The 19,990-nt window shown below is 42.4% G+C and overlaps 1 protein-coding gene across 1 annotated transcript; it reads right to left on the reverse strand.

Moving 5' to 3' along the window:
- Window positions 1-496: 496 nt before the first annotated feature.
- On the reverse strand, window positions 497-1,552 carry LOC100929577 (vomeronasal type-1 receptor 1-like). Its single transcript, XM_003766552.2, has one exon. The coding sequence runs from the start codon at window positions 1,418-1,420 to the stop codon at window positions 497-499; it is 924 nt and encodes a 307-aa protein (XP_003766600.1). The 5' UTR covers window positions 1,421-1,552.
- Between the last annotated feature and the right edge of the window lie 18,438 nt (window positions 1,553-19,990).

Here is a 19,990-nt window from a genome sequence, read left to right on the forward strand (position 1 = left end):
AAAGAGTAAGAGGTCGGCTGATCCCCACCCCAGCTTGGTGGTACCCACTGTACTCTGGAACAGCAAGCTAAATCATTGGAAAACTAACAGGGATACATATACATTCCTATATTTGGATTAAATAGGAGAAGCAATTGCTAGTATGTGGAGGGGGCTAGACACTATCACATAGGAGGACCGGTTGAAAAAACCAAAGTATTCACCTTAGATTACAGAATATTTAAGGAGAAAAAATATTCTCCAAAAATTCCTGAGACTTATCAAATTGAAGAGAAACAGGCTTGTTGTGATTGGCTCCAGAGGTCAAAGTTAGGAGAAACAAATGTAACTAGCAGAGAGTTTTTGATTCAGATCAAGTGAAAACACAATAAAAATTTTTTTCCAGATCATAAGAACCCTGATGAGAAAGATCAATCTGTCAGTCTCTCAACATATATTTATGAAAGATGGACTGTGGGTCAGGTTCTGTGTTAAATACTAGGGACTAAAAAAACGACTAATGATGTGGGACTTTCCTCCTCCAAAGATCAGAGCAATATTGGAGAAGGTGTGAGTCACTACTAATCAGTACAAATGGACTAAAAGTAGGGAAACAGACACTAAGGTAGATAGAGCACTGCATTAACCAGAGTCTTGGCTTTCTGAAATACATGTATGAAATCAAAATCGAATTGAGTAAGTAAAAACAGAAAAAGGTGCTCACTAGCAGCAGGATAGATGAGATGGCTTTGGTTTTGGGAGAAGCTCTGGGCGAAAGCCTGACCGTGTAGAGGTACTGGTTTCGCTTGTGGTGTCCATACAGAAAAAATATCATGTAGCCGCTGGCCAAGACCATGAGACCTAGAAACGCAGCATCCCGGAGGGAGGCCACGATTCCAAAAAAGGCATCACCGACTTTGGTGGCTTCCAAACCAGGACAGTAGCCATAACTGTGTAATTCTGAGTAGTTTCTGTAGCCCTGTAGACTTTTAAATTTCACAAAAACAATGCTATTGAATAGCAAATGGATGATGCAGCAGAAAAAAGAGGTGGAGATGATATACTTGGGGGCTCTGACTTTAATTTCTGCCCAGCTGGAGTTGCTGGGACTGATGGTGATGGCTTGAAAGCCACTCAATAGGCTGGTGATGCTGAGGGAAAGCCCCCGAGACACTTTGTGAAAGTAGAAGAAAATGATGCACCCCTTGTCATCTAAGAAATTCTTCCAGCCCAAAGCTGTCATCGTCTGAGGGATGCCCTTGGAGAGAAGCAGCAAGGAGTTGAAGCAAGCCAGCTGGACAAGAATCGTGTCTATGGGCCTCATTTTCCGTCCAGTGAGGAATGTACAGAGGAAGAGACAGATCAGGAAGGAGTTCCCCAGAACCCCAAAGGCAGTTTGAGCACAGAAGACAGTACCCAAGATGATGTCTTTTGGATTCATCTTCCTGGTATCATGGTGTGGATAACTGGATGTACTGCATGGAAATTTAATCAGTTTATGACTTCCAAATAGATTTTAAAATCACTACAACACTTTGCCATGTTGTAGAGGGCTGAAACTCTTGAGTCGTTGCACTGAGGTCAGTTCAAGCATTTAGGGCTAATTACTGATTGGACAATAGTCTATGGACATATACTTGGAAAATGGTCCTTCCCACTATCCTGTGCCGGCTCAATGATTGGTGTATACAGAGGATTGTAGGAGGGACTAGGGGTGGAGTAAGACTAGCCAGAGTCACTCTTTGCGGTAGATGAGGAAGAAGGTGGTCCCAGAGATTCTGCTTCCATCCTGTTCACTCCTGCATCTAAAGAACAAGAATAAAGACTAAGGACTTTGCTTATCCTGACTCTGCCTGATTCTGGGGTGTCCTGGGTGCTAGCACGGTCATCACATCAAGCAAATAGATGGGGCCCAGGGGAAAAGGGAAGAGATTTCCCCCACCACCAACCCCCCAACATTTTTGCCACAGTTTGACCATGTATCTTTGTCAGAATCTGTGACTCATGCGTACCTCTGAGCTCTTGCTCATAAAGACTTCACAAGGTTCTCCAAGTCAGCCCCAGAGGCAGGCCATTCTCCATGTGTTTTGCCCTATTCCTGGCCAACAGAACTGCTGTCTATAATCCTGCCTTTCTCTACGCTCTGGGGACCCCTAACATCGTCGGCGCTTTATCCCTCGACAATTCCACGTCCCACATTGTCTGTCCCTTTCTCTCTTTCTTCTCATCCCTACCTTCTCAATTTCCATCCCAGATCTATTTTCCTTCTCTCAAATGCCTGCTCCACATATTGGCTTTCATCATCATCTCTTCCTTCTCATCCTTCCATCTTCTAGTTTTCCTTCCTGGCTGCCTGGAATCCTTGACTTCCCTTTCCAGAACTGATTGTGCTGCCTGTCATTCATACCCCTCACTCCTTTAGGTGGGAAAAGAAATCAGAAAATTCTTGGTGCCCCAATTCTCCTTTTATGAACTCCCTCTACCCAAATCACTCAGGAACCTCTCATCCTGTGAGGTTGATTCAACTTCAGCAGCCAATCAAGATTTGGGGAGCTATTGTTTACTGACAGAAGTGCATTCTCCTTTCCTAATTGTGAGAAAACATCGTGTTTTGACGTTTTTAAAGCTCTTGACAAATTTCTCATTTCCTCTTCAGAACTCTGAGACCCAAATGCTATTATTATCCCAATTTTACAGATTAAGCCCCCTCCAAAAAAAAAACAAAACAAAAAAAAGTTAAGTTAAAAAAGTGTTGTGATGTGCTCAAGCTTGGAAGAGACTTGATATGAAGTCAGGGCTTTCCGACTCGAGAATTTGTGAGGTCCCTGAGGGCAAGGAATGTTTTTGCGTTTTTTGTATCCCAAGCTTTTAGTACTTTGCCTGGCTTATAATATTATTTATTATATTACATCATAATATATTATTTTATATAATAATATTATTATTATATTATTACATATTGTGTTACAGGATGACTCCAGGACTCTAAAAATTGTGCCATTTAGCTTTCTCGAAGCCTTTTTATTTCAACTCATGACCTCGGGCTAGGGGACATCAGCATAACTGGGTATTCTCTGAATAGATCTACTTCTTCCCTTCAGTTCAATTACATACAGATGGTAAATTAAAGCCTTGCTATATTGCATCAGTCACAAGTTCCACTTAAATGTTCATGAACTCTAAAACTGCTCGACATCATCACAAAACAAAATAGAAAACCCAGGGCTTTTTTCTTGAGGTGTTCCTTAATGCTTATTTGGTTTCTTTTTTTCTAAGATAAGCTTACTTGTGTTCTGTTTCCTCTCTTATTCATTAAGCTTCAAGGTCTCTCTGTCTGCCAGCTGCCTTCCTACTGCCTCCAAACAAAAGTGCCCACTCAAAGTGCTCCTTGGATCGTCCCATCCCCACCATCTTGTCTCTCTTCTGGGCTTGATTTCTTGAGGGAATCATGGGCACAATTATGGCCTCTATTCTTACTCTTTTCAGTCTTTATGGTCTTGCTTTTGACCTCTTTTTTTCTTTCCCAAGAGGTCTTAGATGCCAAATTTAATGGCCTCCTCTCAGTATTCATCCTTTTTGAACCCATTACAGATTTTGAAATTGTTGATGATTTTTTTCCTCGGTGCTTCCTTCTCCCCAGGTTTCTGTGCTGTGGTCACTTACCTTGGATATCCGGGGATGTCCACTCTCACTAATGGCTAGCGTCCCCCCAGGTGCTCTGCTTTGCTCTGGAATCTCCACATCCTACAAGGCTTCATCTCTAGGGTGATGATTCTCAGCTCTTCGGCTAGACTCAGACTCTCTCCTGTGCTCCAGCCCGACGCCCTCAGCTGTCTGTTAAACATCTCAGACTGAGTGTCTCATAGCTCAAACGACGTTTCCCAAAATGAACTCGTTATCCCTACCCCCAACCCACCCACCCCCTTCTAAAACTCAGAATTACTGGTGAGGGTTCTACCATCTTCTCACTCCCTGGGGGCACTTTTTACCGGCTCTCACCCTCCATATCTAATCTCTTACCACCTTCTCTTCTGTTCTTCCTAGCCACCCTCTCTCACATGCTCTTCTTTCTCTCTTACAGCACCAAACCCAGAATGGGGCAAACCTTAGGACTCCGGGACATTAGTTAGTCTCCTGCCTCAGTGGTCTCCTTGCTCCACTGGCTACAGATTGTTCTGCCCAGAGGTCCAGATAGAACCCTTGCTTTCTTCCCTTTTCAGTCTTTACTTCCTCCCTCATCAACAGTCTCTACCAACCAGGGGCACTGCTCCTTTGCCTTGCCCCATGCCCAGGAGCCCACCCCCTCCTATGTGCTGCCCCTGGCTTCCCTCCTCACCATCCAGGGTGAACTAACGTATAAGAAGCCTTTCCCAGGGCAGCGAGGTGGTGCAGTGGATAGAGCAACAGCTCTGAAGTCAGGAGGACCCAAGTTCAAATCTGACCTCAGACACTTCACACTTCCTAGCTGTGTGACTCTGGGCAAGTCACTTAATCCCAAGCCTCAGCAAAAGAAAAAAAAGCAAAAAAAAAAAAAAAAAAACCAGTCTTTCCCAATCCTACTTAAAGCTAATGCGTCCCTCTAAGGTGAGCTCCTATTTATCCTGTATATTGTTTGTTTGTCCACAGTTGTTTTCATGTCATTTTTCCCATCAGGCTGAGTTCCTTCAGAACAGGAAATGGTTTTTGCCTTTTTTTTTTTGTATTTCCTGCGTTTAGCTTAACAAATGCTTTTATTATTAAACTATTTGATCTTCACAATAGCCCTGGAAGGTAGGTTCTACTGCCACCCCCATTTTACAGAAGCAAAGAGGCATTAAAGTGACTTGCCCAGGGTCACACGGCTGGGATGGACCTGAGAAGAGATTTGAACTCGAGTCTCCCTGATCCCAGTTTCCAGGCTTTATCCATGGCACCATCTAGCTGCACCCTCATGCAAGGAGACTTAGCACTTGGAAAGCTTTTCACATTATGACTTGTGCTGCCTACTGGGAATCTGCTCAGGATCACCCTTTTATGAGACTTGATGGTGATCATTTCATCAATGTTCAACTCACTCCCAGGAGGGCTCTTGTCCCTCGCCAGAGACCCAATAGATCTTCCTCTACCGGAGGGGGAACTTCTGGAAAGAAGGGGTCATCTTATTTTATTAGGTTCTAACCTGTGCACTTTGTATTGGGGCTGGTGATGGGGCATCCAAACGTGCCATTCTCTTCTCTCTTTGTGTCTGTCTCTGTCTTTCCCCCCCAGCACTGTCTTCTCCCTCTCTTCTCCCCCTGTTCCCATTTCTGTCTCTCTCTTTTTTTGTCTCTTTCTTTCTTGTCTCTGTTTCTCTGTCTCTTTCTCTCCCCTTCTCTATCTCTGCCTCTCTTTGTCTCTTGTCTCTCTGCCTCTCTGTCTTTTTCTCTCTCTCTCCCTTTCTCCCTCCCTCTGACCTCTCTCTCTCTGTTTTTCTCTTTCTTTTCCTTGCTCTCTGTCTCTGCCTCTGTCTCTCTGTCTCTGCCTCTGTCTCTACCTCTTTCTCTCTCTGTCTCTCTTCCTTTCTCTCTCTCTGCCCCTCTCATACATGTACACACTTCATCCCTCAGGCTCTTTGGAGTAATGAAAAGGAAGCAGAGTATCAGGCTTATCTCAAAGCCAGGTCCACATCCGGGACACTAGATCCAGCTTTGGGAGGTCACTAAATCCCAGGAAGCTTCCTCCCTTCACTGAGAAGGATCACACCTAGCTCCCGGGCTCCCGTGGAGACTTGCAAGGGTTGCCCTTCCCAAGGCCATCAGGGGAGAGGAATGGAGGGGCACACACTGTGGCAACAGCCAATGGCAAAGCAAGAGTATGAGGGCTTCACTGTCCAGCTCAGGCCAGGAGGAAAGAGAAATGAAGGTCCTCGGCCAAGGAAGCCAGAGGAGCTGATACAGAGAATGCTCCAGGGCAGTGCTGAGAGCTCCCGGGGGACCTGGACTGAGCTCAGAGCAAAGAGGGAGAGAGTGTCCTGCAGAGACAGGGCAGAGAGAGGAGACCGTCTGAACTGGGCCATCCCATGGGGAGCAGAAAGGAGGAATCTCTGGACCAGACGTGGGTCTGAGATACAGGTGATTCCAGGGTCCTTGATCTTGGATGAGAAGAAAAGGTCCAACTTTCTTTCAATTACCATCTAACAGAATTTTAGCATTGCCTTCCAGAATGAACACAGGCAACAACACCTTATTCTGGAGAGCTTATGCTCTTATTCTGGAGAGCTAGACACCTTCCCAGAGTGCTAAGGGGCTCCACAATGCCCCCCCCCCCAAAGGCTGAGAAGCCCTGCTGGGAGGGACGTGGAGCATTTAGGGTAAAACAGAAGAGACTCCATCTGAAAATGAGGCTGAAAAAAGCGTCTGAGAGCGTTGCTGGCAGAGTCCCTTCGAAAGATGTGAAGGGCTCGTCAAAGGGAAGCGACCACAATAAAGAAGTCCCACTGGGTGAAGGGGAGAGGGCAGAGAACAAAGGCCAGAGCTCGGTGCGATCTAATTTAAAATGACGGGCACAGGCCAAATGAAAGGGGAACATGGGGGGTCCCCAAGAGTAGGAGTTGCAACCCTTTTTATCAAGCAAAGCAAAATTTGCCACAGCAAAAGAGAAAATCAGGGAAACAATATTATGTTCACAGGTGCCATGGATAGCAGAATAACAACAATTAGGTATAAATGTTCCTGAATGTCATAGTTCCCAAAGAAAAAACCAGGGAAACTGCATCACTTTCACAGGTGCCATCCATGGCAGAATAACAAAATTATTAGATATAAATGGCCTTGAATGTCATAGTTCCCAAAGGGAAAACTGGGGAAACTGAATCATGTTCATAGGTGCCATTCATAGCAGAATAATATAATTATTAGATATAAATTAGATATAAATATAAATCCTATTAGATATAAATTATAAATATTAGATATAATATATAAATAAATATAAATTAAAATTAATTAGATATAAATAAATGTAAATTATTAGATATAAACTGAATCATGTTCACAGGTACCATACAAAGCAAAATAACAAAATTATTAGATATAAATGGCCTTGAATGTCATAGTTCTCAAAGGGAAAACCGGGGAAACTGCATCCTGTTCACAGGTGCCATAGAAAAGTATTAGGTAGAAATTGCCCTGAATGTTATAACACCTAAGTACATCTAGGAACAAGTGCTGAAAGAGAACAGAAGAGAACCAAAAGATCTAAAGTGCTGGACCCAGACCTAAGCGGGGTCCATAGGAACCAAAGGAGAGCTTTGAGGAGCCTGTTCCTCTTGGATTCGGGGCTAAGGTTCTAGGATGCTTCCAGAGCTTTTTACAGTCAGCTACCTGCCCACCATCATCCAACCTCAGCAGTTCTTTCTCACTTTCCATCCCCTGGAGCACACTCTCCCCCTCTGAAAACACAGAGCCTTTATCGTTAGAGAAAGGCAAATGTACCAACCTGCATCTCCTAGTGCTATAAAGGACTTGGGTGTGTGCTTGGATACAGCCGGGCCCTAGATATACAGATATGCTCCCTGGACACGATTGGTCCCAGAGCTGAGACGCTTATGTCACCCACTGATGACATTGACAGGTCTGCAAGGAGAGTTGGGGGGGTTCCAGAAAAAGTGAACTTTGGTCCCAAGGGTAAAGCATCCTCTTCAATTACTACTCATTAACAGAGACGGCCCACAAGCTGCCACGTGTATCTGGGAGGGAGACTTTCCTGGGCTCCAAGGACAATAGCTGCAGAAGGAGAGAAATGGCTGGCAATGGTTGGGCTGTGCCCCTGGATGTGTGTCCACCTGCTAGGTTAGCCTCTACATCTCCCTTAATCACCTCACCTGGAACCTCCATCTTCACTGTCCGGGGTATGAAGGTACAGCCCTTCATACGCTGTCCTAGTACCACAAAAGTTTCAACCCTGGCTGGTTCTTCCATGCTGGAAAGGCTTTGGATCCAGGCTCCCTGGAGGGTCAGCACAGGACCAGGGAAGCTCATCATTGGGAGCCTGGCGGCTTGGGGATGACTTCCACCATGGCATTGCTTCCTGGCCTTGGCAACCTTGGAAACAAAGACAAATCAGAGCAGGCCCTGAAGCCCCTGGGAAACTCTGCATCAGTTTTTAAATTTTCAACTCCCAAAACAACCCAGAAACGTTATTCTTTTTTCCTAATTTAATATTTTTATTTTCCCCAATTACAAGTAAAACAATTTTTACATTTGTTTTTAAAACTTTGAGTTCCAGATTCTCTCCCTTCCTCCTCCCCTCCAGCCCTCCTTCAGAAGGCACATGGGAAGATATGCAAAATCTTTCCATAAAAGCCATGTTATAAAAGAAAACATAGATCTCCATCCACTTCCCCCAAAAAATACCCTCATGAAAAATAAAGTAAAAGAAAAGTATGGTTCCGACTGTATTCAGACAAAACCAGTTCTTTCTCTGGGTATGGCTAGCATTTCGGAGTAGTCACAGATCATTGAACTGCTGAGAATAGCAAAGTCATTCAAAGCTGATCATCCCATATTTATACATTGTATATTTCCCTTTTCTGGAGTTCATGGAGGACTTTCCTGGTTTTTCTGAGAGCGTTGTGTTATAATTTCTTATAGCTCAATATTATTCCATCACAATCACACAAACACACATACACACAATTATTCTATATATACTTCTACTTATCAGTTCTTTCTCTGAATGCAAATAGCATCTTTCCTCATTTGTCCTTTATTTTTAATTTGTAGTCAAAATGACTTAGTTGCTCAAAGCTGCTCTTCAAATAACATTACTCTTCCTGTATACCATGTTCTGGTTCTGCTCACTTTGTTCTTCAACATTTTGTGCAAGTCTCTCAGTCATTGAGCTCAACATTTCTTTTAGCCCCATGGTGTTCTCTCCCAATCATGCACCCCAACGTGTTTAGCCATTCCCCAATTGATGGGTATCCCTGCAAGGTCCAGTACTCTGATATCACAAAGAGAATTGCTCCAAACATCCCATTCACATTCAAAGCTAGAATTACATTGTGAATTTCCCTCCACCTTATTCTTACTATTTTCTTACTTGGTTTCTCTTTTTACCTTTTCTCTCTTCTCTTATTTTCTCCTCCTTCTCTCCCACTTCCTATCCTACTTGCCCTTCCAAGAGTCCCCAACTACACACCTCCCTAAAAGTCCCTTTGCCATCCTGACCCTCCTGACTCCAGGCCTGGTAGTCTACCTACTACACCACCCAGCTGCCTCTTTAAACTAGCCTGAATTAATTTTTTATGTCCTATTTCTCATGTATTAGGAAGAAGGATGATTATGAACTAAGAATTATTACTTCTGACCTTTGCAGAACTTGACTCAAGGTGTTGAGGCAAGGGCTTGGATTGTAGCCCATTTAGTGATTTTTTTTTGTGCTTAAGGATCTGAAATGAGGACTTCATAAGAGTGAGGCTTTATTACGTATCTTGTGCTTGTTTTAATACTCACCTGCCAAGCACAAGTTAATACTTTGGTGAAATTCTCTTCTAAAATAATGATGGCGCTAGAGATTCAATGACCCTCAGCTTGAAAGAGTGATCCAAATAGCAGGGAAGGTGAAGGCAAATGGTCTAAGTGTTCTGATAGGCAATACCCTCCTAAACTGGCAGGACCCAAAGCCGAGCCCAGGTGCCAAGTGTTATCAAGCAGCTTTTTGAGATCCTGAAAGGGAAAGTTGGCTTAGCACCAATCAAACCTCAGTGATTGTCCAGAATCCCCAACAATCTCAAGGGAAGAACTGAATCAGAAGAAAACCAATAGGATGATGATGATGAAATGATGCATTTATAGCACTTAAGTAATATTTTAAAGTTTGCAAAGCACTTTACAAATAATATCCCCTTTGATCTTCACAACAATCCTGCCAAACAGCTGCCATGATAATCCCCATTTTCCAGTTGAGATAACTGAGGCAGGCAGTGGTCAAATGACTTATCCTGGTTTACATAGCTAGTGGGTGTCTGAGGTCATCTTAGTCACTCCAAGTCCAGTGATAATCATAAATTTCTGTTGTTAAATCACTTTTCAGTCTTACCTGACTCTCTGTTATCCCATTTTGGGCTTTTTGGGGGGCAGATACTGGAATGATTTTTCCATTTTCTTCTCCAAAAGAGTCTTGTACTTGAGTAAAATTCTAGAGGCAATTCCAGGAGACTGAGGGAACCGGACTCGATCCTATTTTAAAATAAACTGAAGAAATGGGGAAATTTACTTTAGAAAATAGTAAGCTTAGAAAGGTGAGATTCCTTTGAATTTAGGGTCCATTTTTATATGGAAACTTTTTGTTGGCCCTTGAGGGAAGCATTGGGGAAAACAGGTATAAGTTGAAGGGAAGGAGACAGGAAAAAGAGGGAGAGAGTGAAGGGGAGGGGAAGGGAAAATACAGAGACAGAGAAAGAGTTATGTGTGAGAGAAAAAGAGACAGAGACAGAGAAGGAAAGAGAAAGAGATACAGACACAGACAGAGAGTAAGAGAGACAAAGACACACAGAGAGACAGAGACACAGAGAGGCAGAGAGAAACAGAGACAGAGAGACACATAGAGACAGAGATAGAGACACACACAAAGACGAGACAGAGAGAGACAGAAAGAAAGAGAGGGAGAGAGAGAAGACAGAGAGACAGAAAGATATAGGGAGAAAGAGAGAGAGCACAAGTGATCATTGTGTTGAGATCATTCTGTGAGAAGAATTTGAAGGAAGGATGAGAGAACTTTTATTTTTTTCTCTTTTTTATTATAGCCTTTTATTTACAAGATATATGCATGGGTAATTTTTCAGCATTGATCCTTGCAAAACCCTCTTGTTTAACTTTTCCCCTCCTTCCTCCCATTCCCTCCCCTAGATGGCAGGCAGACCCATCCATGTTAAATATGTTAAAGTATATGTTAAATACAATAAATGTATACATAGTCATACAGTTATTTTGCTGCACAAGAAAAATCAGACTTAGACATAAGGTAAAAATAACCTGTGAAGGAAATCAAAAATGCAAGCAGACAAAAACAGAGGGAGTGGAAATGCTATGTTGTGGTTCACCCTCATTTCCCAGAGTTCTTGCACTGGGTGTAGCTGGTTCTCTTCATTATCGAACAAATGGAACTGATTTGATTCATCTCATTGTTGAAGAGCCATGTCCATCAGAATTGATCATCATATAGTATTAGGATTCTTACAAGGTGCCAAGTCATTGTAATTGATGAGATAATGATTCTCTAATTTACATGTACTTAGTACTTACTATAATTCCACAAGATCCACACCTTTAAGAGAGCATATATAAGGACAAGCCCACTAAAAGACAGAAGCCCACTAGAAGCTCTGAGCCTCAGTCAGGATTCAGTCCAGGAGATTTACAAGCCGGAGAAAGCAGCTTAAGCTCTCAGAATCAAGATTACAGAAGGCCTCTAAGAAAAACTAGCTGAGCCCCCAGGAAAAGAGACAAGACTTTAAAGGAGACAGAAAAGGATTTGGACTTTAACTCCTGGTTGCATTTGAGGTGATTACACCCAACTGAAATTAAGGCTGACTCCAGAAGCCCCCCAAGAAACCTGCTCCCAGAGAAAATTATATTTTAGAGAAGAATATTACAATATAGTATTGTTGTTGAAGTATATAATGATCTCCTGGTCCTGCTCATTTCACTCAGCATCAGTTCCTGTAAGTCTCTCCAGGCCTTTCTGAAATCATCCTGCTGGTCATTTCTTACAGAACAATAATATTCCCTAATATTAATCTATCACAATTCTCCAACTGATGGGCATCCATTCAATTTCCAGTTTCTAGCCACTATAAAAAGGGCTGCCTCAAACATTTTGCAATACAGGTCCCTTTCCCTTCTTTAAGATCTCTTTGGGGTATAAGCCCAGTAGTAACACTGCTGGATCGAAGGGTATGTACAGTCTGATAACTTTTTTTAAAAATTTAATAGCCTTTTATTTACAGGTTATATGCATGGATAACTTTACAGCGTTAACAATTGCCAAACCTCTTGTTCCAATTTTTCACCTCTTACCCCCCCCCCCCTCCCCTAGATGGCAGGATGACCAGTAGATGTTAAATACATTAAAATATAAATTAGATACACAATAAGTATACATGACCAAAACGTTATTTTGCTGTATAAAAAGAATCAGACTCTGAAATATTGTACAATTATCTTGTGAAGGAAATCAAAAATGCAGGTGGGCATAAATATAGGGATTGGGAATTCAATGTAATAGTTTTTAGTCATCTCCCAGAGTTCTTTTTCTGGGCATAGCTGGTTCAGTTCATTACTGCTCCACTGGAAATTATTTAGTTGATCTCGTTGCTGAGGATGGCCTGGTCCATCAGAACTGGTCATCATATAGTATTGTTGTTGAAGTATATAATGATCTCCTGGTCCTGCTCATTTCACTCAGCATCAGTTCGTGTAAGTCTCTCCAGGCCTTTCTGAAATCATCCTGTTGGTCATTTCTTACAGAACAGTAATATTCCATAATATTCATATACCACAATTTATTCAGCTATTCTCCAACTGATGGACATCCATTCAGTTTCCAGTTTTTAGCCACTACAAAAAGGGCTGCCACAAACATTCGTGCACATACAGGTCCCTTTCCCTTCTTTATAATCACTTTGGGATATAAGCCCAGTAGTAACACTGCTGGATCAAAGGGTATGCACAGTTTGATAACTTTTTGAGCATAGTTCCAAACTACTCTCCAAAATGATTGGATTTGTTCACAATTCCATCAACAATGCATCAGTGTCCCAGGTTTCCCGCATCCCCTCCAATATTCATCATTATCATTTCCTGTCATCTTAGCCAATCTGACAGGTGTGTAGTGGTATCTCAGAGTTGTCTTAATTTGCATTTCTCTGATTAATAGTGATTTGGAACTCTCTTTTATATGAGTGGTAATAGTTTTAATTTCATCATCTGAAAATTGTCTGTTCATATTCTTTGACCATTTATCAATTGGAGAATGGCTTGATTTCTTATAAATTAGAGCCAATTCTCTCTATATTTTGGAAATGAGGCCTTTATCAGAACCTTTAACTGTGAAGATATTTTCCCAGTTTGTTGCTTCCCTTGTTTGCATTAGTTTTGTTTGTACAAAGGCTTTTTAATTTGATATAATCAAAATTTTCTCTTTTGTGATCAGTAATGGTCTCTAGTTCATCTTTGCTCCCAAATTTCTTCCTCCTCCACAAGTCTGAGAGATAAACTATCCTATGTTCCTGTAATTTATTTATAATCTCGGTCTTTATGCCTAAATCATGGACCCATTTTGATCTTATCTTGGTATACGGTGTTAAGTGTGGGTCCATGCCTAATTTCCAAATGCAGGTTCTTAAAGGTTTTCCATTTAGCAGGAAATATCATGTCGAGAGTATCACCAATTCTCTAATAGTTTTGTTCCATTCCTGACGCGGTTCTCTTCATGAGAGGAACTAGGAATCTCTGAGAATCTTAATAGATTGGGCTTATCTTTGCTCTCTGTAACAGTGCACACAATTTTCAATCTATCTTCAGGAGAATGGAGGGGTTAGGCCTTTCAGGGAATAGTACCCATTAGAATTTGGGCACAGGGGGCTTTATCTACTATAATGGAAATAAATCTCTCGTTCTCCTCCCTAATGTCACACTGCTGGTTGAGTTGGGAAAATCTTCCACATCTAAGAGTAGGGGGAAATCCTTGTCCTATACAATGTAGATAAAACCAGCCAAGCACATTTCCAAAAGGAAAGCACTTTCTGTCACATGCTGCATAGGATGATGATGATGATGATGATGATGATGATGGTGATGATGATAGTGATGGTGATGATGGTGATGATGATGGTGATGGTGATGATAGTGATGATGGTGATGGAGATGATGGTGATGATGGTGATGGTGGTGATGGTGATGATGGTGATGATGGAGATGATGAAAATAATAAATAATAGCTAACTTTTATATCACACCTACCATGTGGCAGGTGCTATGCTGGGTTTTACAAATATTATCTCATTTGATCTTCACTAAAACCCTAGGAGGCAGGTGCTGTTATAACCCCCATTTTAAAGTTGGGGAAACTGAGGCAAACAGTGATCAAGTGACTTGCTTAGGGTCACAAAGTAAGTGTCCAGTTAAATTGGAACTCAGGACTTCTTTATTCCAGTGACTGCCACTTAGACTTTGTAGCGAGCACATGGAGACTGTGCCATCTAGTGGCCCTCCAAAATCTAGACACCATCCATCTACTTTTCTGTGCCTTATTTTTATTCCTTACCTGTTTCAATTGCATTTTTAATCCTGCCTTACATCAGTTAGTCAGCCAGTAAACATTTATTAAACTCCTACTATACACCAGGACTGGGATATGTGCTAAGCCTATCCTTCTTCTCAAGGTGGTGTAAGGGGAGAGACCCAGGAAAACAACTCTGTGCTAACTAGCCGTGCATGTGAGGGGTGATGTCTTCTGACTCGAGCATAAGCTGGGTTAAGGGAGGCAGAGTTGCCAGAAGCCGTCAGTCTGACTCTCTCTTCCAGGGTCCCTGGAGTCCAAGGGCAGGACAAAAGTCCAGATGATTGGCGATGGCCCAGAATGCAGGGGATGACCTTGACATCGCTGAAAGCTGACCAGCTCTGAGCCTCCCGACGGTCTGCTTCAGCCACCTTCGTGGCTGCTTGAACAAATTGGTTTTGTTTGCCTGTTATACTCACATGCATATAGGACAAAATGAACTATAATCCACAGAATCAAAGCACTAAAAGGAAGGGGAATGGGGAAGGCTTCCTATAAAAGGTCAGACTTTGGGGGCTTGAAGTAAGTCATCGAAGCCAGGAGGTGGAGATGAGGGAGGGCGGTCCAATTATGATGGACAGCCAGTGAATACACTCAGGGTCAGGAAATGATTATGTGAAGAATGGCAAGGAGGCCGGGACCCCTAGATCCAAGAGCATGGGAGGGGGAGAAATTTAGCTATGAAATGACTATTATGAAGGTAGAATGGACACTTTGGCAACTGCTCTGATAGGGGAGGTGAGACTGAATTGAGGGTGACGCTTACTTTCTGGGACTGAGTGACTTGGGAAGATGGTAGCCCCCTCAACAGTAACAGGGAAGGGGGGGAAGGTTTGGGTTTTATGAGTTTCATTCTGGACATGAGTTCAAGATTAGGGTCACAAAGTAAGTAAGTGTCCAGCTAAATTGGACATTCAGTTTGAGACATTCAAAAGGCAGGTGGAGAAGAGAGGCTGCTGTAAGGACTGTGAGCCTCTGTATGGGGTCTCCCACTGCCTCCAGGGCCATCTCCAGTCGTCCTGCTCTCCATCTGGCCACCAGACCCATCTGGAGGGGAAACTGAGTCAGTTGGCCTTGCACAGCCCTCCCTCATTTACGTCCAACTCACTTGCATGTCATAACATCTCTCCCTGATGTCCTGTTCCTGTACAAGAACAAAGGACATACCTGCCAGCTAGGGGAGGGGTTGGGGGAAAGAAGGGGCGAGCATAGTGAAGAATCTATAGGAATGACAGCTGAATCTTTGGAAGCTGACCAGATCATCCAGGGAAATTGTTTAGCAGCAAGGAGCCCAGAATGAAGCTGTAGGACGTCTGAAGCCAGGAGACATGACATTGGTGAGGATCTAGCAAAGGAGACTGAGGTGAGGTCATGGCGGGGAATCAAGGATAGTTTTCCCCAACAAATCCAAAAAGAAGAGAGTACCAGAGGAGAGCAGCAGCTGATGGCACAGGCGGAAGTTCTGTGCAGAGGATGAGCAGGCTGGGAGTCATAGGGTTGGATCCCAAGCCAGTTTGATATTCTGTCTCATCTCAGAAGCCTTCCCAGAGCCAGGACACTCCGTTGAGCTCTGAGAGGTCATTAGATAACAAGGGGAAGAAGCACACAAGGGCTCCAGTTTCCTGCCTGGAGCTCAGAAAATACAAATGTTACCCAAGAGCCCAAGAAGAGGAGAAGGGTGGAGTGTCCTGAGACCACTGGGAAGGAGAGAACTTTGACAGCCCAGCACGAACAAAGCACACTCACTCCATAGCCAGGTCCAAACAGGCAAAGAAAAGGAGCATCATGGAGCATCAAGAATAGAAAGAAGAACAAGCTCTCTGGGGACTGCTGAAGGTCACCTCTGAATGGCCTGTCAGCCCCTTCCAGTAGCTTAATATTATGCATTTTAACTTGGTTCAATTTAAACACAGTTGGACGCTAAGAGGAAGAACCAAAGTGCATCTGAGATGTGCACCCATTTGGGTGATCAGAGAAATCTCTGATTTCCTGGATGGGGGTCCTCCCATGATTCTGTGCAGAAAGACCCCGGCTTAGTGTGAGAGGCCACGTCCATGCTCCTAAAATTTCTAGTCAGCCCCCCACATGGCATCAGGTCTCACGGCAAAGCTCTTAGTGTGAGGTTAACTCATTTAATCTTTAACATGTCTGCAAGGTGATATTATTATTTCTACTTTAGTCATTAGGAAATTGAAGCTCAGAGATCCCCATCACTGATTTGGTTTGTTATCAAGGAGGTACCATCAAGTTGGGGAAATAAAAATTTATAATGTCAAGAGAGAAAACTAGGGAAACTCTGTCATATTCAAAGGTATGATGGACCAAAGCACCCAGATTCATAAAAGGAGAGATGACTGAAGAAGAGAGAAAGTAGAGTGAAAGAGACATTAGACATGTTGAGTTGAGACAGGAAGAGATTTAAGTAGGGTTGTTGTTTGTCCTTCGTTTTTTTCTTTCTTTTTTTTTTTAATTAAAGTTTTCTTTTTTTATTTACAAAGCATATACCTGAGTAATTTTTCCAACATTGACCTTTGCATAATCTTTTGTGGCAAATTTTCCTTTTTTTTCCCCCAACCCCTCCCCTAGCTGGCAGGTATTGTCCTTTGTTCTTGTACAGGAACAGGACATCAGGGAGAGATGTTATGACATGCAAGTGAGTTGGACGTAAATGAGGGAGGGTTGTGCAAGGCCAACTGACTCAGTTTCCCCTCCAGATGGGTCTGGTGGCCAGATGGAGAGCAGGAAGACTGGAGATGGCCCTGGAGGCAGTGGGAAACCCCATACAGAAGCACTAAAGACCTTGGCAGAGATGCTCTTTGCCTTGGACTCTGGCATAAAATGCCAGGACTGTTACAGAATCATGACCAGGTACCAAAAGATGGCCAATGAGAACCAAATTCTTGCTCTCCCTCCATTTTCTGGGGTGCACCCTCTCCCTCTGAGAGGGAAGTTCTATTTTCTGGGGCTGACACTCCAGGGAAATGTCTCAGGCACTGGGCTTGGCTCAGTCAAGCTGCCTGCGCCCGTGTTTATGGATGTGCAGCTGGAGCCCTGCTTACCGATAAATGACTCCTTCAGATAATTGATCCCAGAGCTGTGATCAACAAGTCACCTGCAGAGGCCTTGACATAGTCTGCAAAGGGCAGTTAGGTAAGACTCGGAAGTCAACTTTGGTCCCAGGTGCAAATCACGGACAAAAATGGCTCCCAATTAGTGAGACCTTTTAGACAACCAAAGGCTCATATGCAATTAGGACTGTTCCCACACAGCTGGCTCAAAGGGAGGCAAAATACACATCTCTGATGAGCCCGTAGTTAGTACAGTGTGTCAAGTGTTGGGCCTGAAGTCAGGGAAACTTATTTTACTGAGTTCTAATATAGCCTCAGACACTTCCGAGCTGTGTGACCCATTTGCCTTAACTCCTCATCTATAAAAATGATCTGGAGGAGGAAATAGAAAGCCCCCCAATGTCTTTGCCATGAAAACTCCAAATGGGATCACCAGGAGAGGAGTACAACTGAGTCACAAGAACAGAGCTTTTCTTCTTCTACCTTTCTCCAAGGGATACTTTAATTCCTGTGAGAAGAAGGGGCCAGGAGTTGTGCCAAAGGCTCTCTCAGAGAGAGGAGGTCCCACATTCGAATGATATCTTTTTGCTTCCTTAGATAGTGTTATTCTGGGGACAGGATCAAGTTCAATCTAACTTCTCTTCACTGTCATTATTGCAGGGAAAGGAAAATTCCAATCTTTCTATCTAAAACGTGAATCATTTTCTAACAAATATCAGAACACTCATTTATCTAAATCTGAGCCAAACAGAACTCAGAGAAGGTATACCCTAATGTTCTCCTGAGTTTTTAGCCTTAGATTCATGGGTTCTGGTGTAGTTCTATACCATTTAGACCCAGAATTCTTTTTTCTTTTCCTTGGAATATGATTATTAGATATAATTTCATTATAGTATTTCAGTCATGACTCTCATCCCACCAAATTTTGGCAATGAGATTTAGTTGAAATGTTAAACTCATTATGATCATTATCTAATGGCATGGAGGCTAATTCGGCCACAAGTTTCATTTCCAATTGTCAATAATTATTTTTTGGTCTCCCAAGAACTGCTGGACAACTTCTATAAAAGTAGAATTCTTTAATATTATTTACTTGGGAGACAGCATAGGGTGTGTTTGGGGAAGACTAGTACCTCTGGGGTGAGGGCTGCTAAACACCTTTGGTATCCATAATAAAACTTCCTGGACATACCCTTGCAGCAAATGTTAGCCTTTAAGAGGCTATGGGATGTAAGAGAAGACTGACAGGAAGTGAGGGAGACAAAGGCAATAGGTGGTACAAAGCACTGGACTGAGCATAAACATATTCTCTCCAAGCTAAAAAAATCACTCAACGTGGAGGCCTGAAAGTAAAATGACTACCAGAAGACTTAATGTCAATAGATTAGAGTGTTTTTCCAAGTGGAGCAGCTCATTGCTACCTTGGGCAGAAAACATAGCAACAGTGGAGCAGAAAAGGAATGGGTAGTTCTCAGAGATTTGGTGTACAGGACTGCATTTGGTCATCTGGTCCAGGACACTCACAAACATCACAATTGGTTTAGTGAAAATGAAATTCAATTAATTCAATTAAAATTCAAAATTTATTCACAATTCAAAAGAAAAATAAGAACTTCACAGAGTAAACCAACAGGATAGTTCATCCATCTCTAAGAAGTAGAGGTAATTTTTATTTAAAAGCAAAGGATACATTTGGGTGTCTGTAACACAACTTGGATTTGGGTAATTATTGATTAAAAGCAAAGGATACATTTGGGTGTCTGTGACACAACTTGGATTTGGGTAATTATTGATTAAAAGCAAAGGATACATTTGAGTGCCTGTGGCACAACTTAATTTTGGTTAATTTTGTTTAAAAGTAAAAGATACATTTGGTTATCTGTGGCACAACTTGGTTTTAAGTAATTTTTGTTTAAAAGCAAAGGATACATAGGGGTGATTGTGGCACAACTTGGTTTTAGGTAATTTTTGTTTGAAAGCAAAAGATACTTTTGAGTGCCTTTGGGACAGCTTGGTTTGAGGTAATTTTTGTTTAAAAGTAAGGGATATATTTGGTTCCCTGAGGAACAAGTCAGTTTTGGGTAATTTTTGCTTAAAAGGAAAAAGATACATTTGGGTGCCTGAGGCACAACCAGGTTTTGAGTAAATTTGTTTAATGGAAAGGATATACTTGGGTGTTTGTGGCACAACTTGCTTTTAGGTAATTTTTATTTAAAAGCAAAGGATACATTTGGGTGCCTGTTGCACAACCTGGTTTTGGGTAATTTTTGTTTAAAAGGAAGGGATACATTTTAATGTCTGTGGCACAACTTGATATTGGGTAATCTTGTTTAAAAGTAAAAGTAAAGTATACATTTGGCTGCCTGTAGCACAACTGGGTTTTTGGTAATTTTGTTTAAAAGCAAAGGATACATTTGGATGCTGGTGGAACAACTTGATTTGGGGTAATTTTGTTTAAAAGCAAGTGATACATTTGGGTGTATCAAATTTAACTCAACCAAAAGTAAAATGTAAACAAAGCTTGGAGACACGCAGGTTTCTTGGCTCAGGAGGAAAGCAGAGGAGAATTCAGTTTTACACCGATAGGAAAAATCCTAAGTGCTTTTATGATGCTATGAAGGCTATTTATGGATCAAAGACTT

The sequence above is a fragment of the Sarcophilus harrisii genome, chromosome 3 (genome assembly GCF_902635505.1).
Source record: "Sarcophilus harrisii chromosome 3, mSarHar1.11, whole genome shotgun sequence".
NCBI lineage: Eukaryota > Metazoa > Chordata > Mammalia > Dasyuromorphia > Dasyuridae > Sarcophilus > Sarcophilus harrisii.

Bases quoted from the DNA above. Each gene is read 5' to 3' on its own strand.
- LOC100929577 (XM_003766552.2), bottom strand. From the start codon at position 1,420: ATGAATCCAAAAGACATCATCTTGGGTACTGTCTTCTGTGCTCAAACT.